Raw genomic sequence first — 26633 nt, forward strand, 5'->3', positions numbered from 1 at the left:
AAGAAAGCCACAGCATTTCCTCCTTTCAGACAAATGGCTGCAGGGTGGGGAAAAGCATGCAAACAGATGATTGCACTGAGAAGCTTGCAGCCTGCTGCTGCTGCTGTTAATTTATTAACAAAGTAAATTTCCCTGGCATTTTACAATAGTGACACAGATACTAATAAAATCACAATGAAATCAACAGTAGCAAATTAGTATCTATGACAATTCAGCATAAAATGGGACTAGGGTAATCTTAGGCTCTGCATTGCAGAGTCTAAGACAATAAAACAAGCTGCCGTGTTTTGTTAAATGCCTTCCATTTGTGTACACTGGCCCTGTGTTTGAGCTCACGTTTGAGCTCAGTCACACCTCTTCAGGCTTCAGCTCAGGAGGGGTTGATCAGTCAGCCATGGGGTCATGCTAAAAGTTTTACGGTAAAGGCATTCGGCAGTAACATTTGAGGGTACGTGAGCTTACTTTTAAAGATAACATGACCAAAGGGACCTGCCCACCTCCCCACATTCTTCCCTTCCCTTCCTACTTTTTTTTTTTTTAACAGAAAAAGAAATAAACCATTTGCCCTAATTTCAAGGGGAGACTAGTCTACTCTTGGCAGCCCAGTGGTGGTGTTCCCTTCTAAGTTAGGGTATTCCACCCCCAACCCCAAAGAACAATGATGCACTGTGCATCATGACACAGCATAACATATACATGACATTGAAAAATCCCCTTGTCAGGGGGCAGGGCAGGTGGGAATCTGAAAACAGAAAAGCAGGGTGGGGGGGGGGCAACTTGTCCTCTTTGTATTTTAGCCCACCGCACCTGAAGGATTTGAGAATCCACTCATCTTACCATAGTTGCCAATATTCTCCACTACCACCTTTTCAGGGGAATGAATAGTGTCAGGAGACGGGGAAGGGATTTCAGCTTCGCATCTGGCATTTGGGCAGCTGTGGTGAAACTGGGGGACCATAAGCCAGAGGCAGGGCTCTTTCAGAATATGGGGCTGGCGTACTAAGAGAAAACCTTTAAAGGAATAACAAGAATTGTGCTGGATTCAGGAGCAGAAGACAAAAAAGCCAGTGCAGGAACTTAAAGAGATCATCACGTGGATGGGATAACAGAACAGGCAAATGATTCTACTCACAGAGATCTGGGCTCCAGTAAGAAGGCTGAGGTGTGAAAAGACTAGAAAAAACATGAGAGGATCCAGTGTTTTCATTAAGGGGGACAAAAGAAGGGGCTATATTTCCTCAGTGCTGTGGCATACCTTAGAAGCAATTTCAAATTTTCACAGCTTATTTTTACTTGTGGTAAATTAAGTGCTCAAAAATGGTTTTACAGATTCACATGCTGCTTTCCAATGCAATCAAGACTTTTTTTTTTTTTAGCATTTATAGCTGGTTCTCTAAGTGCCGAGCAATTAGAACTGCTCTCTTGGTAAGGTGTGCTTCAACTTAATAGCTCTGAAAGCTTGGCAGAAATACATTCTCCTGTCATCCTGGTATTTTCCACTAGGGCAAGGTAATTTTATAGGCAATTTGGTGGCTCATGAAGGTTGATGAAATGTTAGCATGCTAATAATATGCTAGCCAATGTGACATGGTGGTTAGACTGTGGGACAGAGTCTTGGGAAACCTGGGTTTGGGTCCTGGGTTTGGGTTTGAAATACACAGGCTCACTGACTAACCTACTTCAAAGGGTTGGTGCTGTGAGAATTAAGTGTACTGGAAAAGGACTGTATAAGCTGCTTTGGCTTCCTCTAAGAGTAAAAAAAGGGAGAATATAAAAGCAATGTAACAACAGCAACAACAATGGGAATACATGTACCTTTCTCTAGAGTTTGCAAAGATTAGGTTCCTGATGCTGAGAGGCACGGTGATAGCATGCTTGGGCAAGTGTTCCCGCCAGATGCAAGTTGCGCCAATTTTGCTGATTTAGATTCTGATTCAGAAGAGGAATATTTAGATGAGATTGAAGATCAGGACTTTGTTCAAGGTCCTGGAATATAGCAGGGTGTGGAGATGTCAACGATTAGCTCATGGGCAGATGAGGGGGCAGAGGCAGAGACCGACCCTGGGAACAGAATGGAGATACAGAGGAGCAGAGGCAAGGAATCTGGAGAATCCTCAAACTGAGATCAGTTCCTCCCTTCAGGTCTGGCTGGCAAGGCCAGGCGACCGCAAAGGTGGGACGCTCCATTGGTTGTGAAGTGGGTGGAAAGGAGCCATACTCACTTTCAGAGCATCCCTCCCTGAGGGTAGGGACACAAATGAGCTCATGAGGAGTTTTCTGGGAAATGATTGCTAGACTGGGTTCAACAAAACACTCTGCGGATGCTCAGAGACTTGGCTAGATGATTCATGGATAGAAGCAATAAAGAGAGTTTTACAAAGAAATGGCTTGAGGCGGGTGACTGCTGGAGGGAGGAAGCATGACTCATGTCACCTAAGACACACATTTAAATATCTTGTCTCCTCTTTTATCACTGTGAATAATATGGCATTGAACATTGATGAACGTTCTGGGTGTGAATCAAGAGACTTGGGTTCAAATCCTCTCTCCACTGTGATGCTCACTGGGCCGAGAGATATTGGCCACAGTATGCAAGCAAACTCTGCATTCAATATACTCTTTTCAGCAGGTCTTGGCTTTCTGCTGGTTTGCGAGTGGAACAATCCTATGCCCGTTTGGACAGAAAAAAGGCCTGTAGGAGCATGCTGCAAGTTGTAGACCTTTTGTTTTCGCTGTCTAAACTTGCACAGGACTGCAGCATAGTCACTGCAACATTGCCATTCATTCAGAATTTAACTAGCCATTCCATAAACTGGAGTAGAGAAACCTTATCTTTCCTTTGATTGCTTGATTATGGGATTACTTGCCTTTTGGGTTTCATGAGAGGTTGTTTGTGTAAACAGCTCCTTTTAAATAATAAAGCCAAGCAGTATTTCTCGGGGTTACAGTCTAGTCTAACAGAAGGTGATTGTTACTGTTTTCAGAGGTTGTGAAGAGAATGGGTTGAAGAGGAAGGAGGTGGGATGGCTGTTTACTGCATTGCTGCTTCTGAAAAGAAAGGGCTATGAGTAGCCTAGTACAAATCTTTCAACCACCCAGACAAGACTTATACTATAAATGAGCAGTATGGATTTATTTACAGATCTACCTTCTGCCAATGCAACATGTTGTTGAAAGCGCTGGCCTGGATCCAAAGAACTACAGGCAAAGTTCCTCTTTCTGCATTGAGAATCTTCCACCCCCAGTCTTCCCACTCACAGCCTTTGTGCCTCTTGAAAAGATACTCTGAAAGATCAGAGGAGTTCCAACATGGAGCTGAGCAGGGGCCAGCTGAAATCAGACACACAGCCTTGTGTGTGCAGAAGTGTTTTCAGCTCATGCAAGAGGCACTTGGGATCCAAGCCACCATTTTTCCAGGAAAACACATGGATGTGAAAGGCAGAAGTCTCTAAGCTTTCCATTTTATGTAAAAAGAGACCTTATTTCCCCTGCAGAGGGGTAACTGCCTTTGTTTGTTGCAGCAGTCAATAAAGAATCTTGTGGCAACTTAAAGATTCATGGTGGCCTAAACTTTCATGGGGAAATGGACTGTAGTCCATACAACCTTATACAATAATACAGTAAACATGTTAACCTTTGAGTTGCCAAAAGGGTATTTGATGGTGGTTGTTGACACACAGTTGTTTGTGACAAATTTGTGCAATATGCAGCATTTTGCAGATACATATTGCTTTTACTGCAGACATACTCTGTATTCCAATATTTAAAAAAGAATATTATAAACTGTAAAGCAAAAAAAAAAAAAAAAAAAAAATTAAAGGGTGATGCAGTCCTGGGCTTCCTAAATGTATTTACTTATTTTTATACTTGTTCATACACAAACAGCTTGGATACGGTGTCAGCTTTCCGTGGATCAAAGGACTGTGAACGGGTTACAGGGTGGAACAACTTACAATTCCAAGAGTGGAACTAGGCAGGAGATTCTCTTCATTAACTTTCCATCCTTCTAAGTCTCCTAGCCCTCCTGAAATTGGCAAAATTGCTCACCTCCTTGTTTATAGATATTTCTGGAAGCATTGCCCAACAAAAAGCATAGCTTTATGGGTCATTACACTGTAGCGGTGGCATTACTCTCAGTGGTCATAAACATTATCCACAGCTTAATCTGATTTAACTTCAATGGCAGTTAATTGTGAAATACTATGAACATTTCTACTCCCCTATCTATGTGGTCATGAACATTTCCATTTATAAATGGTAACAGTTACTTTGCCCAGTGCTATTTAATTCATTGTTGGGAGAAATGTCAGAAATTTTCAAAGAATGCCCATAATTTACACAAGAGTCTTGTTTATGCTTTTACAAAACCATTTGATATATGCCCATTTATTTGCTTAACTTAGTAAGACAACAGTATAGAAAAAATGACAAAATTTTTCTCAAACACTGTCTGGAAATGAAACTGCTCTTCCCAGAACCCACGTGACTGAATTTGTTTAAGGAAAGGGAGACAAAGTTCTAGTACTGCAGAAAACTAAGCTGGACAGCTAGATGAAAGGTTGAATTTATAATCTTCAGGGTTAATGCAGGCTCATTACTTATATACAAATTCTTGTGGAAGCTGCTTAGGAGAATGCACAGACCTGCAGTCTGCTGAGACAGACATAACCATACCACAAAATCCTTCACTTTCAAGACACTAGAAAATTTATCTTCCTTTCCAGCTTAAAAAGCAAAATGCAAATTGATGGTAGTAAAATGTAGTATAGAATTCCAATTCTGAAAATTATAACTTTTCTATTAAGGCAAGGGTTTTTGAATAAACACGTGGCTTTTCAAAGCAAACATAAGCATGGTATGTAGTTCTCCAGTAACAGGAGATGGGGATGCTCCCACTATTGTGCTGTATTACTCATAAAATACCAGCGAGTATCAGCTCCAGTGGATCCTATATCAAATCAGGTCAGAACTTTCCTTGAAAGCAAAAATGACAAAACAGAAGCTCCCTCATTAGGATGCATCATGAGAAGGCAAACCTCATAGAAGAAGACAGTGAAGCAAGGGAAAGTTGAATGCTGAAGAGGAAAAGGAAGAGCAAATATGAGATGGTTTTATGTAGGCTCATTACTTACATCTTCCTTACTTATAAAGGAAGACTCAGACTTGAGTTTGCAAGAGTTTCCTGAGCAGGGTTGTGAAAGTTCATTCATAGGCTTGTCATAAGTTGGAGATGACTTGATTGCTTCCAGTTTCTGGGTGCCATTAGACAAGGTACCCTAATGGACCCCCTCCTTCGGTGAGACAGCTTTCACACCATCAGCTTCTATTGCTCCTCATCCTCTTTCTCATGTTGGCTAGCATGTGCTTGTTTGACAGGCAAAGAGCCAGTGAGAAAGCAGGCAGTGGCATCTCCTCCTCCTTTTCCTTGGTGCCATCATTGTCAGTGTCAGAGCAAAAAGTGTGTGAATAAGCAGAATGCAAAGTTTCCAGAAAGCAAGCCAGTCCAGGTTCACTTCTCAGTGGGCCCTGCAGAAGTGTAGCCTCCTGGCAGGGCCCAATTATACCTACCCCTGAAAAATACAAAGGTTATAATCCAGCACAGTGTGCACACTTCTAAAGCCCTCTTTGGATGCTCTTATTCCCATGACTGACAACAATTAAGTGTGTGAAGGAGAGTTAGGGGCTGTGCCAGCTCTCCCCACCAGCACTTGTCTGCCAGTCCCCCCCCCCCCGGTTTTTCCCCTGCTGGGAAGGCCAGCTGGATGCTCATATATTCTTCCTGTTTCCAGATTATGGAGAAAGCCTGTATCCACTTGGTAGGTTTCCCCATTGCAGACTTTCCACAAGGGGTGGATGTCAGGCAGATATGGCTGGCATGGGATAAGGGGTTAAGTAGCACAATCCTCCCCCCCCCCCATGCAATTGCTAATAATTTGAAGGGAAATGTCTCAAGGAAGGGGGGTTCCACTGATCTTTAATGGGGAATTAAACCTATATAAAATGCTCCCATAGTAAAATTAATGGACCTTAATACTTCTGTCCCATGCATGATTGCATACGTCCTGTACAATCCACAGAAAAATTAATGAAACTTACTACAATCCTACACCTTTGGGGTTTGAGGGCCTCTGTGAAACCTATCATGTGACATATGACTGAGTGGGGCTTGTGGTCATTGGGGAGACAGTGAGTGGGCAGATATGTATAAACCAGATGTAGAGGAACGTCTCTACATTTGTGGATAAAGGACTACAGCCTCATTGAACAAGTGGGTCCCACCGAGTCCCTTTCAGTTTATGAGCACAATATTGCAGCATAAAAGCGATAGATTTCAATTGGATAATGCCCTTGACATTTCTATATAGCACTTTTCCTAAATGTTCAAAACACATCACACTCATTATTCCAGGAATCCTTTCAACAACCATGTAATGTAGGGCCAGAATTAATCTCATAGCCAAAGGTGAACCTGACTGACTCTACAGTCCCCAAAATTTCATGCTAAGTTGAGATTTTAATTAAAAACTTGCCAGCTCATGCTCTTAATGGTAATACTACTCAGCAGTATTTAAAATATGGCCAGTGGTTGTACAAGTATAATTATTTTTCTAATTATGTCTATTATGGATTTTCACAAACCCAATTCTCTCTATATGCAAATATGGCAGAGAAAGAGAAATGGGAGAAAGTGAAATGTGAATGAGTGGAGTGTTTGCAAATAGCATGTATAACAACTGGTATTGTGCACTGACCACAAATGGTCTCAGAGGCCAATTTGGAAGACATTCCAATTTCTCTCAGACTGATTTGAAGGCTGCCCAGATTCACTTGGGGGCCCAAATGCAAATTTCCCATAAATTCTAACTCCTTTCTGTTTGACAAACTTAAAAAAATATGCAGGATTAGTTGCACCTTATCAAGAGATGAAATCTACCAGTTTCAGACAAGGAAATGCAGTTTTTTTCATGTTCACTTTTAAATATTGCTGCTGTTATTTAAAAGAAACAGCTTCTAATCCCTGTGAATCATTTTACCAGTGTTCTAATCCTGGTGGAGGGATGCCAAACTAATATATTGCAGGACACTTCCAGTGTTCAGTGCCCTGTCCTCCTTTCCCTCCCCACTCTCCCAACCCTAGACTTTTCCTTATATAGTGTGATTGGGAAGAAATGCATCCATTATGGAAGAAAACCATGCCTTTGTGTCTCTCTGAATCCTCAGCCTTCAGATTCAAAGTTCAGATTCAGAATCAGATTTGGTCCATTTCCGTCCAAATCAACCATCTTGGCTTCAAGTTCTAACCAAATCGGAAGCACACCCTAGCAACAAACCTTCCTCAACTGTAGTCTTTAGATATGTTTAAATTTCCTGCCATATTAACACTCCAAGTGAATAGAAAATGAGGACATCTGCAAGAAAACTACAACTAACACTGTTACTTAATATGTAGGCAGTGAACTGGTGATACATAGGAATCTTGTCGTATGACTCGCCAGTTGCATTCTGATGTGCTGGTTCTAGCACGGCCATTTCATATGAAACTCTCAAACCTCTTGCTTGGCTCCTAAATGGGTCATATAAATACAGATACTAAATAATTTCGGATATCAGAGAAATCTGAAACACACCCAAATGACTTTGGATTTCTATAAATTTGACCCATAGATTCCGCAGAGGACCAGTGTCTTCTCATTCACTTGGCTTCTGTGCACTTATAGCCCATTTTATGTTTACCTTCCAGAATTGCATACAAACTTAGCTGTACAAAAACTCCTGGAAATTGCCCTAATATATACACACCCTTACAAAAATAAAAGAAAGCATTTTATACATCTTTCATCTCTCTTTAGCTTCCACTGTGCACCACACTATCTTGTACACTCTGTTCAATGACTGTACGCTGAACTAAGAAAAATACCTCAAGTGTTAGATGCTTGTGGAAGTTATAAGTTCTGTGCGCACAGACATCTGGCAGTATCCCTATCATGTTGGCAGCCCTTATTTAAATCTAACATTTGGATCCTTCATTGTGAAAGAAAAATCTTGGTTCTCCACTGGCAGTCGTGTGTAAATGCACACATTCACGGGACAGAGGCAAGGCATACTTTCCTATTTTGTTAACAAGCTTCATTGAATGGGCAAAACAGAAAGAAGCTCTACATACCTGCTGAATGAGTATACCTATAACAACATGTTCCATGTTATTTGGTGACCGCATAAGAGCTTGCTGTCAAGGGAAGTGCCTTCACAGAGAAGGCATTTGACAACTGGCATTTCAGCATCCTATTAGAAGGGGAATTTGTCATTTCTAGCGTACAGAGGGCTTATTGATATACTTGGAGCAGTTGCCATGTTTATAGAATGCAAGAATGTAGACCTGGCCCTTTGAATATGTGCACTTTTGACAGACCTGAGGTGGCAGGGACTGAGTTCTGTAATTTTGGAGGACTGAAAAAAGTGAGGGCTTTGCCAGTGTCAAAATTGCTCAGAAAAGGGATGGTGATGAGGAGGCAGCTCTGGCATCAGATTTCATGCTTTGGAACGTAAAGATTTGACGGATGAGTAGTGACCAGAACGTCCGGGATACAAGGACCCAAGAAGTGCTGGGCCACAAAGGGAGCTGGGATACATGCGGGCAGCTGATGGTCGGACTGAGGGGGAAAGAAGCTATTCCAAACCATGGCATGCACCTGATCATCTCTTAGGAGTGACATGAAACAAGCAGCATCTGGTAGCTCATTTTCAGGCTGGATTAATGCGGTGTATGAACTTACTGACGACTAGTCATGATGGCTATTTGTGACCTCCAGTATGAGAGGCAATGTGCTTATGTATAGCAGCTGCCAAGGAACAAGACCAAGGAGGAGCCATTGGACTCATACCTTAACTCGTGGCTCTCCTGCAGGAAGCTGGCCGGCCACTGTGGGAACAAAACAATGGGCTAGAGGAACGCTTGGTCTGCTCCAGTGTGGCTCCTCTTATGTTCCTTTGTCCTTCTGCCCGGAATAAAGAGGAGCAATGCGATGTCATGTAAAGGGATCAGAATCAGGCCTCCGAGTACTACTGAAGAACAGGCTGTGGGAACTAGGCACAAGGGCAGAAAAGTCTCAGCACTCCCTTCTCTATTATTAGCCTAGCTTCAGGAAGCACACATTGGCATAAGTACTACTTCTAGCATGCTAGGCCTGGTTCTTGCCTGTTCCTGAAGCTGAATAAAAGAAAAACAAAAATGGATGAGGGCATGCTGGAATGTGGTCTATACAATAGCCCCAGCTAATGCTGTTGGCTGCCAAGGAAGAAGTAACCCACTGGTTACTTATTAGCAGAGACAAGCCTGGAAACAAGGCTGGCCCCAAATATTTTGTTGTCAGGGTGATGGTGCCTTCCTCCAGCAAGCGCAGAAGCCATCTGGAATGGCAATGGTGGAATCTTCCTTTGGTATGGGTGATGAGTCGCCCACTGCAGGAGTGGCCACATTCTGTTCTTCAATAGCAGAGAGGACCTCCTAAGGGTGGAGTTCAGACAGAACAGCCAGGTGGTTCCTGCCGCCACTGCCTGCTTTTGCTGCCTGTGGTGGGTGCTTCACTCTTAATGGGAGTGCTGGCCTGGAAACCAAGGAGCAAGAGGAATTCTTCCCACAGTAAGAGTTTCTCCAGCAGGAGGATCCAGGAAACTAACCCTAACACCATCGTGAGAAGTCGTAATAGCTCTTCCCAAAGAACCTTCATCCCCTCCATTCTCTTTTACCTATTTAGGTGCACTGGTTCACTCAGAGACAGGAAATAATGTTTCACAACTGCATATGTCACCTCTTCCCTCTGCTGGTGACGGGGGGCATAGCAATTTTAACAGGAGTAAAGTAAAATGAGACATAGCCTTGGTTGAAAGGCTTGTGGGGTGAATCAAAGGTCATGAGGCTAGTGTGCCTTTCCACTTTTCTTGTGGCAAGAGGAGTTCCTCAGCATTAATGGCTTCATTCATATCACAGTGAACGATTCACCATTATCTTTATCAACTTCTCCATAGTACTTTTAGTGAAGTCATTATGAGCAGATGGATACGTGGCCGGGAAGTTGTAGCCTGCAATCATCAAGGTGTATTAGAGATTTTTCTTTTCTCAGACAGGCTTAAATGGATGTTTGTACATTTAACTTTTATGCATTCTCAAAATACTGTGAAAAAGTACAGATTATGCTTCTCGTCATTATTACAGATTATCACCCATTACTATTTTGCTTCCTTTGAAAAAAAAGAGTGGGGTGGGGGAGAAAAACTCTATCCAAGAGGCACTCATCTTAATGAAATGGGCTTGGACTAATAAACCTCTCATGAAACAATGGAGCCTGACCTTTGATCTATCTAGCTCAGTCTTGTCTTTCCTGGTTGCCAGTGACTCATCAAGTTCTGAGAGACAGAGGTCCTTTCTAACTCCACTTTTCGATGGAAATCTAGCTGGAAATGCTAGGAATGAATGGGAACATTCCCAGTGCAAAGCTTCCCTGAGTTGTGGTCCTTCCCCAATGTCTTGTACCCTCCCTTATTCAGAGCAATCCCTTCCCACTCAGCAATCAGAACCTTTCTTCCTTTTTATTTCTTCCACTCTGCACATTTCATTCTTTACTTCCCTGGCCAGTTAAAAATATTTTGCTGCTTGTGACAGAACAGCAAATGCCACTCCAGCTCCGAGTCAACATGTATAATATCCAAAGCCCACCAAATTACTTGGGAATACGATGCAGAAAACCCCACAAGTGCTTCCCACCTTCCTGGACAAATCAAAGCACAATGAGGACAAAAGAAAGAACTAGCGTTTTACTGCACTGTTTATGATACCCAAAATTTAAGCAGCCACCCCAGTTTGTCTAATGGTAGAACTGATCCTTCCTCTTTCTCTTCCCTGCCCTGCCCTGACAACTCATTAATATAGTCATAAGATTTTTCAAGGGCTTGTATAAAGAGACTGTTGCTTCTAATTGGTAAGCCCATAAAATCATGAACAGATCTCTCCCTCCTTCTTTTCTGTCCAGCAGATGTATATGATATTTTAGAAGCACAGTCTTTCCCCTAAGCTTAATAGATTACAGGACAGTGTAATATCAAAGTTGTGTTCTCTGTGGGAGAAGCAATCTGCTCATGTAAAGAGGCGAGTTCAAACAGAAGCTTCTCCTCCTTCCTCTTCTTTCACAAAAGTTTCTGAATCCACACACAGAATGACTCCTGCTGCTGGGGGCTACTTGGGACATTGGACACTTCTGAATTGTCCCACTCAATTTACTTGTCCTCTCCCGACAGCATCAAGGAACTGCCCCAATTTCCTTCCACCAAGTTCTGAAATGTCTCCCTCCTTTTCCAAGGCAGGCTGGTTTTCACACTGTTTGAAAGCCTTGCCTTGAAGTCATCCGCTCCGCTCTGCCCCTCACTTCCTTCTCAGAATCAGATGGATCTATCTGGGCAGACTGCAGAGTGTGAGAGCTGTGCCCCTGCTCTCCACCTAAGCCCTATTCAGGGGCCAGCAGGAACAGTCTGGACCAGCCCCACCTTGGGATGACCCCAGACTTCCCAGCCACACTCTCTTGTGAGCAGCATCAGTCTGAAAAGGCTGGTTCCAGGTGGGTATATTTGAGGAGTCTCCCCCTGTGGATGAAACGCTATGCAAGTAGAAGCCTTGCATCTGCATCCATTGGCTGGTGTGTGTGCTGCCACTGTTCATGCTGGCGCCTTCAAATATTCAGCACCCACAGTCACTAGAGCTGTTTCTCAGTCCGGACAAAATGCCTTAATTTTTCTAGGGTGTCCATGTGTCCCCTTTTGCAGAGGATAGCCTGCTTTTTGAAGGGATAGCAGCGTTTTGAGCTGATTCGAATACATGTACTTCCAGTCCAGGTGTGGCTTAAAGATAAAGACCCATCAGAAGGAAGAGAGTGCTCATTGGCAGCACCTGGACAGCAGACTGAAGAAGGCATACAGCTCACCTGGTCATGGTGTAACATATTGTGGTGCTATTTTTTATTGGCAGTATAATAATTACTTCCAAATGAGCAGTTTGCCATATAAATTAGCATATGCAAATTTCAGGCAAGTCATTTCCTTCTTTCTGCTTCTTTATTTGCAATTCACAAATGACCACAAGTGGTAAAAGAAGATGAAAGGATAATCTACCATTTCATGAAAAAGATGGAGTAAGCTGCCTTCATGAAGTTCTCTCTCAGGATTCATTTGATCAAAGCAAACAGGATGGGCTTCTTTTTCTTGCACCTATTGCTTTGTTTACTTGCTGCAAATATGGGAAAGTTTGTCTAGCTGGGTTCCCAGCATGCCTTTCCTGCTGGGAAAACCAACCAAGCAAGAATGTTTTGCAGCTGCATGCACAGTGCCATGCTCTCATCAGATGCATCGAGCAGAGTCCGCTAGTTAGAACATATGCAGAATAACAGAAATGTGTTCTCTGCATCTGGAGCTCAGGAATGAAGACAAATTGAAAGAAATTGGAGTCTTTCTCGAATAAAGACCTCCCTATAATGAACTTAGTTCCCACAGGGATGATGATCTACACAAATCAAAAGAACATCAGATTTAATTGATTCTATTTCATGCAAGTGAATTTGGCTTGTATTTACTAGAAAGGAAAAGGCCACCCATAATCACACTTTGTTGACTACTTATGTTAAAATTAAGAACAGAATGTTGTTTCTATAGTTATTAAAAGATAATCTGATTCCAAGGAGTTCTTCAGCTGTTCAGAAAGAACTGGGCCACTGAAAATAGCTTATTACATCTGGGTCTGAGTGAATTCTACTTATGTTTGAATGCCCCTTGACTTGATTTGGAACTGGGATTGGCAAACCAAGTTGTTTTCAAAAATATCTGAAAATTTCCCTCCAATTCCAATTCCAGTTCCAATTCCAAACTTTGGGCTGCCTTTTGCTCTCCTTATGACAACGTTACCAGCACAACAGACTTGCATATCTCTTTAACAGTCATCAGTCTCCATCATCCTGCAAACTTTGAACGACTTCCCCTCCCCCATACAATAGGTTGCATTCAGATGTAGCTGTGTGAAACTGGACAGGTGGAAATGGAGTTCTCCACCCTCTCCTCCTATAGGACCCTCTCCAACATCCTGAAACTGCTACAACAGATGACCCTGCTGAATAGAATAAGCTACGATAAGTGTGTGAGAGACACACAATCCCCAAAACCGGGCAGATGCGACGTCCATTCATGGAAACTGTTCATCATGGAAACAGATCCTGGGTCCAACCCTATCAGCCAGCAGCAACGATGACCTGAAAGCCTCTGTATGAATCCACCACCTTTCCAGAGAGCCTGGGACACTGAAATGGCAGCACTTCAATGTCAGCCTGAGCGCTGAACTAAGAATCACTCTTTGAAACAAGTTCCAAATCAAATGTTGTTTTCTGTGCACACCCTCACAAAGTAATATCCAAAGTACTTCCTGCATCCCTGAGTGCATGGGTTGTGCAGTATTTATTTTTTATCCTGGCCAACCATTTAATGTGAATAAGGGAGGGGAAAATGTCTGTGTTTCAATGTGTTATATTGAGTTTGCATGTTTTTTCCTTCTGTTCAAGCAGAGGAAATGTCCTGCTATTTTTAATCCATTGCTCTAGGAAAGATTATTATAAAACCTAAAGCCTGAAAGAAGATTGTTGGCATATTTCCCATGCATTAGCTAAAAAAAATTTAAACAAAGCTCAAGCATACATTTATATCCATGCTTCTGTAGCTTACCCATATTTAATTTCTGATAAAAAGCTATTGAAGTAAAATTGTTGTCAAGCACCACTCTGCCACAAAAAGTGACACGTAGGTGGTAGATGAATGGGAATTGGCAGACTTCAGAACTCAGGAACCTCACCTGGTATTCCATCTTGCATCCAGTACTTAATGTCAGTCGCTTCACCATTTTCAAAAACACTGGTAACATTGATGGGCTGTAGCAGTTTCATGATCTCCTTCATGATGTTACGAGCTTCCTTGCTGCCTGTGAAACCCAGGCCAGTGGGCATGAACGTTCCCTCATCAGACTCCATAACAATGTCAAAGTTAGAGATGTTACTCTGAAAAATACAATGTTCAAAAACCTGGGTTTGCAAAAGGGCTTTCAAAACCACATTGTGAGAGTAATCATTTTACATCCTGTGCTACCAAGGAGTTCAAGCAGAAATGCGTGTGAACAAGGATGGCTGTGCTGGGAACCGCAAAATCATAGCCGCTGAGGCAGGATTGGGTTCCCAGTATGGGGCCTGGAGGCACCAGTTGGGCAATGGATTCCTCTCTTGGCTCCCAGTAGGCTCCCTTGCCCTCCTGACCTTCTTCTTGTTCTTTAAGATTTCTAAAAAGTATGATTTTTAACTGGAAGGCTGGCATGTCGGAACTGCTCTTCAGCACTAACATTATTTCCATTGAAAAGAGTAGTTTTGCACTCAGACTCCACCTCTGCCTTGTACAAAGTTCTTGGGCAAAGTTCTTCCACTTTTCTTTTAATCTCACCAGCTTTTTTTGCTGGCTTTGCTTACCATTGCAGCCATCGTATGAATGGGCAAACCTCAACCCCACAGCTACCATTCCGTGAGAGTATCCACAACACTTTGTCAAAATTTCAGATTTGTCCACCAGCCCAAAAGATTGGTGCATGCTGACTAAGGCCTGGTTTAGAAATAATACTGCTTCTGCAGCAGCAGCTTGTGGTTTTCTACTGCATGAACGACAACTTTCTCACACTGCAATATTACCAGCCAGGACGTTCACATTTGGAATGCAAGATAAATGGGATGGAAGGGGAGGAATTGGCAGATGATTCTGAAAAGTTAAGGTTAACAAACAAGATTAGTCAGGCAGTGACTGAGAACGAAACCATTTTGGGCATGGGGGGAAGCCATGCAGAACAAGAGAAGGACAAAGAATTCCTAGACTCACTGAAGTGGCCCCAGGCCTAATGGGCAGGCCAATTATGGAACTTCAGGCATTCCCTCTGTTTGGCTCACAAGCATCATGAACCATCCTGAGGATGGAGTCAAGACTCTGGGAAATGGAAGGGAGAAGGAGGCTGTTCCATCATAGAATCAACTTTGCACAGGCTCAGAAGGTACTTCCACAGATCAGAGGGATCATTATTTTGCTTTATTCAACTTATTAACAGTTCTTATAGAAAACACCTTGTGTCACAGCAAAAGCTGCTCAGCTCCAATAAGACACTGTATTTTATGAACTTTCATTTTGGTCTGTTGGAAAGGAAAAGGTGGGGAATGGAGGAAACATGCTCATGGCACTGTCCTTCTTCTGTGCTCATGCCTTAATAACATGATTTAACACTTTCCAACCTGTTAGTTCCAAAGCTTCATCACCTTTATAAAAACATATTTTTCAACTGGGCACCCTTTTTTCATGCTTAAATGATGCGTATATTATAGTGATTCCTAAGCTTAGTAAGGATCATATTGATTATGCTAATTAGCAACTTATTTCAGCAATTAATATGGGCATTAAAATATTAACTACAATTCTGGTAGGTAGATTGCACCAAGTTATCACAATGCTGTTTTGAGTGGATCAAGTAGGATTTGTTAAATACAGACAGGGGGACAATAATCTTGGTAATTGACCTGATAGCTTAAAATATTGATAGAATATTGGTAATTGCTAGTGTTTCTTGAATGCTGAAAATGTCTTCAGCAAAATTCATCAAGAATTTATTTTCGCCATATGGAGTAATATTGCCTTTCCTGCAGAATTTTTGAAATGGGTCAGAATTTTATATAAAATCCCATGAACTAGAATGATGAGCAGCTTTGCTCATTTACAGGCCTCAGACAGGGATGTCAACTTTCTGTTGATAATTGTTTTATGTTGAAACCCCTAGCATGCAATATTGACAAGAATAGTAGTATTTGTGGCTTTTTACATGAAAGTTTTAACTTGATAATGTATCTCATAGTATATTAGCAAACTGGCAATTTTGATGGTGCCCAGATCTTACTAATTATTTGAAAATACTTATTTCCATAGATAGATATCAAATGTACAAATTAAAGTGGAATAAGTTGATTAATGAGATCTCATAGGATAGGAATAGATGGACGGGTTTAAAGCCAATCTTTGGGAAAAGGTAAATGAATGAAAGATGAATATTGTACCTCAGATTGTTTCTGCTATATATGAGATTCCTCTATACTTCACAGATATTTACATAAAGTAAACACTATGTTACATAAATTTTGGGGAGTTTCTCCTTTACACAAAGGAAGCCTCTTCCAATTAAAGAAGGCAAGTTTGGCTTTCTGGATCTTGCTTGATATTATCAGGCTTATTTGCTGATATGTAAGTTTTGGTCTTTTGCTTATAGATCAGATTTTCTACCTTGGTCAGTTTTAGAAACTTAATGTCAGGATCCTCTTTCTAATGTCTGGATGGCATTAGGTTCTCAATACAGTATTAGAAATAGCACATCATTAAGATTTTGGTCCATTTCCTCACACTAAATCAACTCTATGATAAAATCCATAGCTAAAAATGGGAAAGAAACTGGTTTTATGATGGTCATGGACGGTTAAGTTCATTTCTATATTGCATGGGTCCTCTAACTACAGCCCTGGGGCCGGATCCGGCCCGCCATGCCCATTTATCTGGCCCGCCATGCCCATTTAGACCTGCTGTGCGCGTCCGCTGCCGCCACCCACCTTGCCCTATGCGTGGCGAGGCAGCAGTTTGCTTGCTCAGAGAAAACAGTCTCCGAGGGAGCAAGCCGCTGCTTCATGTGCCCACCTCGCGGTGCGTGCCCATCCCATCCCATCCCCGCCTCGCCTCGCCTTGCCTCCCCTCGCTGGGCGCGTGCACCCGGCCACACCTCACCTCACTTTGCCTTGCCGTGTGCCCTGCCCCTGCCTCAGCGTGCGCGCCCCGTGCACACCACCGGCACCCCCTTTCCGGCCCGCGCCCAGCACTGGCAGCTTTCAGCTGGCTCCCTGGTGGAAAAGTCTGAGGACCCCTGCTATATTGGATCAATCAGTGGGAGCTGATCATAAGCTTTTGTCATTCCCTGCTTTGCATGCCAAATCTGACTTACCTGCTACAGCTGAACTTGCGATTGCAACATGTGTTAGAGCCTAAGTTTGACCTTGCCACTGCTCCAACTTGAGAGTCTCTTTCATGATTGGAAGCACTTACTGAAACTTCTCAGCTATATTAACTGGCAAGCACAACTCACAGTCCCTGTTTATTAATACTTATTGGTGAATAAATATTATATCCAAGGTCTTATGAAGGAATGGAACAGGGAACTGGACTGTCCCATTTTTCCTAATCAAAGCATTACTGCTTTAGCATCTGTTTCTGCTATGTTTACGACCTCAGGTTACAGAAGGAAGAAAAAGCAGGGGGAAACCCCTCTTGCTCGGGTCTGTTGGACACCCTGGGGTCTTTTAAACAAGGGCTTATTTAACTTGGTGAATTGCTGGAGTTTTAACATAGGGTCCAAACCTATGGCCTCCTACTGTGGTCTGTGGAGGCCATAAGATTATTTGTAGCCACAGTTCTGAGATCCCATGACCCCAAAACTGAGACTTCAAGGGCTAAGCTTCCACCCCATTCCCTCATAGCCAACATGGAAAGAAACTTGCAAGCTGAGGATACTGAATATGTGGCTGGAAAAGAAATGCAGAAAAGGAGAATGCTGAGGGTGACGGGGGAAGGGGCTGGGACAACAGCGTACACTGTTTTGTATTGATGCCCCAGCCTCCAATCTTTCCCCTACCTGACACTTTATCTAGGTGGCCGATAGATGGTAAACTGCTGTCATTGCACCTTGCTCCAAGGATTAGACTTCATAAACCTCAAAAATTGGAGGCATATGTACATCTGCATTGGACAGCATCTTTAATGCTTCTTTTAATAACATGTTTTGGCAATGCTTGTTAGTTGCCTCTTTTGCAGAGAAGGTTATTGTACAGATAAGATCTGTACTGCAACTGCGATGCACATATTCTCTTGAAATATCTACCTGCTTCTTGGACACTAATGCTCAGTCTTTGCAAATGAATATTCTGTGTGCTTTTGACAGCTGAAAGACTGGAAGGATAAGCACTCATCTCCTGTAAAGCAAAGCACTGAGGACTTTAAAATGCTTTTAATATTTGAACGGGTGATATATAGACACTACTTCCAAATTGACATATATATGGATACGTGGACTGCCTGGATTTGAGTTTTAGAAAGCTGTATTCTCTCCCTTTTCATGTCTTTGTAGCAATTGATATATTCAAGAATGTGTAGTTATATTTTTCTTCTTTATAGTTTTATTAAAATATTAAAATGCAAAAATGATTGAAAATAGATTGTTCAACAAACATTTTGATTTTCTACATCACAAATGTAATCACAATAATTTGTCTGAAATAAAAAATGCTTTAAGGGCTGCCTACAATCCTGTCTCTTTCAAGCTGGGCGTGCAGGAGGAGGAAGGAAGTGGAGGGGAGAAGAAAAGAGGGATTGCTTGAGTTTGTTGCTATTTTTCCTCTAAAAACACAACTGTATTGGAGTAGAAAGAGTGAAGAAGGAACCAGTCTAAATCCTGTTCACCTTGTACATCTATAGGCAAGCCACTGTTTGTCAAATCTTTGTTTGGTAGCATTATCTGGATTGTCAGGAGAATGCTCTGAATACTCTAAGGGCACAATCCTATGCACATTTAGACAGAAAAAGTCCTACAGCTCCCACTGCTGGAACTGTAGGTTTCGCTTTGTTGCCCAAACCTGTGTAGGATTGCAAATGGCAGTGCTGTAAAATTCTAAGTATTGCCCCCACATAAAAGTGGCATGGGTACAAATCAGAGGATCTCATGCAGGGAGACAGTTTTCCCTTCTGCTTCCCATATATACTTCCTTGCTCCCTGGGATTATCATTGGAGGTGATGCTCCAAGTGCCTTCCCATTCAGAAGTGTGGCAAGTGGTTGCTTGTGAGTGTTAGCCTCCTAGTTACCGAATGCCTTCCCCAGAGAGAGTGCCTGATGACAATTTAGCTAACTTTTTACTATTTACCATTTTGTTAATTTCACAGGCATTTAAGGTTGCTGTATATTTTTGCTGCTATGCACTGTTTTATAGTAGTTCTAAACTCACTGGCATGTTTAGGTCATTATGTCGTTCATCCTTGTTATAGTTTAGTCTCTGCTGCTGCTCACTGACTGTGTTATTATGCTGCATTTTGATTTGATGGCTAAGGATGGTCAGATTTTCCTTCGGTTTGATTATACATCACTCTGAAAGCTATTTGCTTTAGGGCAAAGGGCAGAAAAATCCTATGGCACTGGTGAATCTGAGCAGAACAGCCTGTTGCGATGCTCTGCCTGGTTCATGCCAGCATGGCAGAGGGTGCTGGAGAATGCTTTCCCTTTCCCTCCCATTTAAACATAAATTGTGCCACCTCCAGGGGAATGGCAAGGCTTGGGTTTCCAGGGATCTACTGTTTCTACAAGCACATCTCTTGCCTTGAACGATCCTTTTTGTTCCTACAGTTCCAGAAATCTGACATCAGACCACTAGCTCAATATTAGCAGATCTTTCCCTTCAGTCTTAGGGAGAGACAACTGGCACATTTATTTATTTATTTGGAATTCTTGTATGTCGCCCCATTCACATACGCCTTGGGGTGGCTTCCAACAAATAAATATCAATGCAAATACATAAAAAAGGAAACATCCTGGCATAATAATTTAAAACCAATAAATAAATCAGCAATTAATTAAAATAACGTTTAAATAAAAAGGTCTTGACCTGGCGCTGAAAACCAAGTAACGATGGCACCAGGCGGACCTCTCTGGGGAGCACATTCCATAAGTGGGGCGCTACCGCAGAGAAGGCCCTCCTCCGGGTACTCCCCCTCCTAATATTTATTTATTTAGGGAACTTCTATGCTACTCCATTCGCCGAAGCCTCGGGGCGGCTCTATATATCTTTCATGGAGGATTCCAGGAGAAGGACCTCTGCCGCCGATCTCAAGGGGTGGGAGGGCAAATATGGATGCAGGCGTTCCTTTAGATAACCAGGTCCCAAGCCGTTAAGGGCTTTATAGGTGATAACCAGCACCTTGAATTGGGCCCAGACTTCGATGGGGAGCCAGTGAAACTGACGGGAGTACTGGGGCTATATGAGAACAATGCCCAGTCCCCGTCAGCAACCTGGCAGCTCTGTTTTGCACCATCTGAAGTATCCAGACCGTCTTCAAGGGCAGCCCCATGGGATCACAGGATTGCAGCTGAATATAAGTTAGAAATATATATATGGAATAAGTTATTTGGAACAGTCAGCCTATTAAAGAGCACTTTAATTTGTTGGTGACTTTTGTAAATCTGAATTTAAAAAGTAGTTTTAGAGTTTGGACAGAGTCCAGTGGAAAGGGAAGCATACTTCTGAACACTCATCAGGGCTAGAGGTAATGAACTGTCTTCTAACTCAAGAACATTTGCATGTCAGTTATGGCAGAGGTGGACTGAACGTAGATCTCCAGATATTTCAGACTTTAGCGACCAACATTCTTTACCATAGGCCATGCTGGCAGATATTTCTGGGAGTTGAAATCCAAAACATTTGGAGATATACCTCTTGCTTACCCCTGAGCTGGGAAGCTCAGTGCTGGGAGCTGTGCCTACAGTCCCTCTCAAAATGACATGGATGAGTTGCATTTGTATATTTGTGTGGATGCAGTTCGAAAGCATGCAAATGCAAGCAGATAAAAAGGTACCACTTTGGTGGGCAGGTAACAGTATTCCGTGCACTTTGGTGTTTAGTCATGTCGGCCACATGACCATGGAGACTGTCTATGGACAAACGCTGGCTCCCTCGGCTAGGAAATAGAGATGAGCACCGCCCCCGAGAGTCAGGCATGACTGGACTTAACGTCAAGGGGAAACCTTTACCTTTACCTTTTTACACAGAAAGGAGGCAGGCTGTTGGAAAACATGGGATTGGGTAAAATGACTGATGGGAAGAAATTGCATTTTAATTTTAAATTTTATCAATTGAACACTATATGAGCCAAAAAGGAGGTGTCCGTATGCAGTCACACTTCTCTGCATCTTGTCATAGATATCAGATGATATGTAGGCAGACATGTATATTAGGTTGAAATAGGGAAAACCACACACAAAAAATCACTTACACAGTTCCATTTTTTTTCTGTCCAAACCTGTAGGGAACCCTAACCTATCCTTTACTGAAAAAAACATTGAAGATGCCTGGTTATATTAGGAAAAGCCTTGCAAAAATGTGTTTTCTGTGTTTGTGAGGCAAAACTGGGAATGAATTACACACAAATGATCATATGAACTTTTTAAAAAAGTTAGCAAAATTGGGAATTATCTACAAAGAATAGTATATTAAGTGGTATATTAATACTATACCCTGGACTGAAAGAAAGGTAAACAAGTGGGTCCTAAGCAAATTAAGGCAGAACTTTCCCTGGAAGCAAGAATCAGGAAACTGAAGATGCTGTACTTTGGGACCATCATGAGAAGCCAAGACTGATTGGAAAAGATAAAATCCCACAGCCTTGAGTTTACAAAAGCTGAGCTGAGCCGAGTTTACAAAAGGCTGTCAAGGACGGGACACTTAAGTTGGCAAAAACCTGACAGCGCATAGCAACAAATGTTAAGTATTACACATAAACAAATGAATACATTATGCTGAGTTTAAGATGGAAAAAAAGAGAAATAGAAAAACTGAGACTGACAGATTCATCTCTCCTAACGTAAAATAAATGCTATCTAGATTAAACAGGCCAAGTATAATATTTCTGTCATCACCTATTAAACAAACAGTGAAATATAATTAACTACTTAGTGCATAGCTCTTCCAAGTTCTGTACAAACATTAATTAAATCAGCCTCACAATAATATTATGAGGCAAGTAGTTCCTACCATACTGAACAGGCTCATCATGGAAGAATATGCTGAGCTCAATTCTGTGAACCCCTGGAGACAATATTTTGAAGATTGAGTTGAGGTGTTTCATTTTCTTCCATTCTTTTCTTTCTGGCCACCCAAGCAGCTTTATTCCATTGCAAACAAGGAAGGAAGTAATACAATCAGCTACTCTTTGCTCCACTGCACTGTCATAGCTGTATGTTAGACCTGCTTAGTAGTCCCGGAGCGTGTCATTTACCTGCACAGGGCAATTTATATAGCTGTGGCTGTGGGATCAGGAGAGCTGAAGTCCAACACACCTAAAGAACACTAGGTTGTGAAATTCTCCTCGAAGGCAGGGGTGCAGCCCTCCAGACATTGGAGTTCAACTCCCACTGTCCCATTTCTTTTGCTATGCTGACTAGGATTGATGGAGGATGCAGTCTAACAATGTTCGGATGACCACACATTCTCGTCTACTGTTTCAGGCCTATGGGGTAAGTTCCACCAGCAATTCATTCCATCAAGGAGATGGGGAGACTCTTGCAGAGCGCATCTTGAACATGTGCTCTGTTCCATTTGCCTGCCAAGCAGTGGGCCTTCAGTTATGATGGCATTTTATTTTGTTTTATTAATACAAATATTTATGGAAATAGGCCAGATTATATGTAATGATACAATGCAAAACAACAGTAGCAATAACAATCCAAGGCAATTTTATTTATTTATTTATTTAGAGCATTTTTATGCCGCCCCCTTCACAAAAAGCCTCGGGGCGGCTTACAAAGCAAATAAACAAATGTACAATAGACCTTAAAAATCCAGATACATCTCAGCAGAATTATAAAAACCAATAAACAGAAACAACAATTAACAGTTAAAATATCATTTAAATAAAAAGGTCTTGACCTGTCTCCAAAAAACAAATAACGATGGCTCCAGGTGGACCTCTCTGGGGAGCACGTTCCATAGGTGGGGCACCACTGCAGAGAAAGCCCTCCTCCGGGCACTCACCCTCCTAATATCTTTCACGGAGGGCTCCCGGACAAGGGCCTCTGCCGCCGATCTCAGGGGACAGGAGGGCATATATGGACGCAAGCGCTCCTTTAGATAACCAGGACCCAAGCCGTTAAGGGCTTTATAGGTGATAACCAACACCTTGAATTGGGCCCGGACTTCAATGGGAAGCCAGTGAAGCTGACGGAGGACTGGGGTTATATGAGAACAACGCCCAGTCCCCGTCAGCAACCTGGCAGCTCTGTTTTGCACCAATTGAAGTATCCGGACTGTCTTCAAGTGTAGCCCCACGTACAGCGCGTTACAGAAATCTAATCGGGAAGTTACCAATGCATGTGTCACTGTCTCCAGGCAATCATTTAAAGCAGCAACATACTATGAATATATAGGTCAGGATAATAGGTCAAAGTAAATAAGATCCAGGTAAACAAGAGACATTTGAGATCACCAAGCTTCTCCAAAAATTAGCTCACCACTTGTCTTGTGGCCAGTTCTACTGCATTTGTGATTTACCTGTTTGCTCAGACTGGGCAATCATGCAAATTGATCAATAATCAAATATGAAATTGTGAAACCTCCCCTGTTTGGTTTGCACACATTTCCTAAATTTACACAAATTCTGTTTTTCTCTCTCAAAAGACTGAAGGAGAGCTGATGCAGTCTACAGGTGAAATTTGTGCAAATTGTGAAATGTGTATCAGAAATGCAATCTGAACACATATTCAGAAATTTATGGACATTTTTGGTGGAAATTTGCTCTTCATTCCATTGAAAGCTGTGAACAGGTCATGGTCACCTATTCTGCAAGCACAACCAAAATTCCAACGCTAACCCTAGCCCAGAATCACTGAAGGGGGAGAGTGCAGTCCCTTTTCAGAGGGAGTGCAGCCTCATCTAAGACCAGCTGTACATTGCCATCAGTTCTGGTTAGCTTTCCCATAGCATGTTTTCAGCTTGTTTTCTGTCATCTAGCCCAAAACCTTCCAGTTGCCCGTTTAAGAGTTCCACAACTTCCCTGATATTGGCAAATGTGAAAAAGAGGTAGAACTGCAAGTCACACATATACTGGTGACTCAGCAGCCCAACATCCAGATGGTTTGCTCCACAGTTTCATGTAGATTTTGAAAAGCAAAGGAGACAAGATGGAACCTTGCGGCACCTCATGGGATGGTCCTAGCGTTACGCAAAGTGAGGTGGCTGCCACAGGAAGCAGCTGCCAGATGTTGGGGAGCAGAGGCCAGGCAACCTACCCTGAGTCTCCTAAGCTGGCCCACTACCTTCAGATGAAGTGAAGGACGCTTTCTCATTGCCACATTTGGGTCACTGAACATGAAGCTGAATGTGAAATGGAGGCAGGCACCATTTTATATTACACCTCAGGCAGAAAAATGTCTTGGGCTGGCCCTGACCAAAAGCCACATGGTGGTAGAGAAATTACTTATTTATTAATGTATTAGATTTATATCCTGCTTTTACTTACAAAAAACTCAAAGTGGCTTATACAATTCTTCTCTTCCTGCTCTTAATCTTATCCCTAGAACAACTCTGTGAGAAACCCAACACAGTCTTCTGGATTAAACCTCCAGGAAGGGCTGGAACAACCCTAGTTCCAAGGTCAAACCCAGTAAAATGGCCCAGAAGGATCCTGAAAGCTACTGGGAGATGCAGAAGAACCATTCCCTTTATTGGACCACAAAATTAGATGTTTCAAAGTCTCCCATGCATGACAACAGTAGTTGCTGTCCTTTTAGTGTCAATGTGCTGCCTGGATCCTGTTGTTTATTTTTGACTGCAGAAATCACAAACAGTCCAAAAGCTGTAATAATTTTTCACTGTGTCAACAGGAAATAAATGCTTTTCCATAGGAAAGTCACAAAATCAATAAGGATCCTCTTCCAAGAAGGATGGAATCTTAAGAATCTAGGTTTCAATTGTTCAGTATAATCACTTTTTCAGCCAAATGCTTTGGGTACATTCCAAATACTAGGTAATGTGTAACACACACACACACACACACACACACACACACACAAGAGAGTTGCACACATATGAAGAATGGGGGATGACAATCATACTTAGCATCTGTCATTGTTCCATATGTGCTTCAGCACAGAAACAGGATGAAGGTAGAGTTGGCTACGCTGGTAGACATTGATGTGATTTGCAGCAGATCAACAGGGATTTAATTCCCAACTACTTTGCAGTAGTGATAACAAGGCATTGTATTCCCAAATTAAGCTGCACTAATGAAGAAAGCTAGGGAATGCATGGGGTGATTTTCTTTCTGTCTGTACTGAGCCTGTGCTAGCAGGCATCTTGTTTCTTTAGCATAAGGATAAGTTTAGTGCTGGTTCCAGGCTCTGGAGGGCCTTGGTAAGAGACCCTCAATGGGCCCCATCTGCTAGTGAGTGCATCGTCTTACCACCATTGTCATCAGCTGCTATTCTTGTTCATCCTCCTCCTCAAGACTGTTACCACTTGCTTGCTCAACAGGCAGAGCACCAGTGAGCAAGGGGGCTGGGGCATTTACTGCTCCTCCTTTTAACTGCCACCACTGTGTACACCAGAGCACCAGACAGGTGAAGAAGCAGGTTGCAATGGCAAAACGAAGAGCAACTCCAGGGGACTCTGGCCAGTGGTCGCCTGCTCTGCTGTGGGTCTGTGACAACTACCTGACCATGCCTATCTTTGACATTGGTGCTGGGCATGTCCATCCACACCTGAACTGCTACTGTCCACCTAGCTTTGCTTGTGGATTTAGAGGTTCTAATAAAATGGAGATCCTGGAGCAGGTCAGCAACCCATGGCTCCGGAGCCGCACATGGCTCTTGAACCCCTCTGCTGCGGCTCCGTTGCTCAAAACATGCGCCGGCACAGCGGCTGATCTGCTCGAAGCTCCACTCAGGAACGCAGCACTAGCTAGTTAAGTAAATCAGCTAGTTAAGTAAATCGCTACATCCCTCTGCTAAACCAGCTTCCTGCAGGCTCTCATGTTACAGGAAACGAAACGCTGCTGAAAAGATTCTCTTTGTCCCAATGTAATCTCCTTCATCTGAATGTTAAAAGCTGCGCTTGGGACCTGTCACAATTCACAGCACTTGACTGTTCTCTGCTAATCAGTCACTAAACACACCTATATCTCCGGCACAGTTGCTGATCTGCAGATCTGCCCCGATTTACTGAGCTCCCCCAACTCCGTAGGCCAACCATGGATAAATCGAAGAAAAGAAAAGTTTCTGAAAAAATCCAAATGTTTAATGATACTCGGGCAGATTCATTTGCTTTTACTGCTGACGAACTTTTGGGGTTTGCTGTTTAATGCATGCAGCCCTTTAGCACTGACTTTGACTCTTCAGGAAGCTGTTCTCCTATTCAAAATATATGAAAGGAGTCCTACTAGTTTATAATGTAAGATTAAAAATAACAGTTTTTAGTGACTGAACAAGAGCTGCAGCTAAATCATAATTAAGATATACATAGCATCAAGGTTGCTTCACTTGTTCCTTTTCTGTGTGCCTGTGCAAGTGTGGATACACACTTCCAGTATGCACATTATGTGGAAGTTATGTGGAAGTCAAAAAACACTGCAGCTTTACTAGAAATAATAAGAGAAACTGGCACCTAGCCTTCAATTCTGGCTTTTAGGCAAAAATGCAGAGTCTGGCAAATGATCTGAGGTTCAGAACAAAACAAAACAA

The 26633-nt window shown here is 42.5% G+C and overlaps 1 protein-coding gene across 8 annotated transcripts in view; it reads right to left on the minus strand.

The window, feature by feature from the left end:
• The window catches only part of CPQ (carboxypeptidase Q), a 202958-nt gene that overhangs the window by 16401 nt on the left and 159924 nt on the right, over positions 1 to 26633 (minus strand). For 7 of the 8 annotated variants that reach the window (XM_044424419.1, XM_044424420.1, XM_044424418.1 and 4 more), the window contains one exon: positions 13880 to 14081. The exons of the other annotated variant lie outside the window; for it this stretch is intronic. In XM_044424419.1, the coding sequence (XP_044280354.1) occupies positions 13880 to 14081 (202 nt within the window). The remainder of the gene's footprint in view (positions 1 to 13879; positions 14082 to 26633) is intronic. 8 annotated transcript variants of the gene reach the window in all.

This window comes from Varanus komodoensis, unplaced genomic scaffold (genome assembly GCF_004798865.1).
Source record: "Varanus komodoensis strain SLA01 unplaced genomic scaffold, ASM479886v1 scaffold14_1, whole genome shotgun sequence".
Classification (NCBI taxonomy): Eukaryota; Metazoa; Chordata; class Lepidosauria; order Squamata; family Varanidae; genus Varanus; species Varanus komodoensis.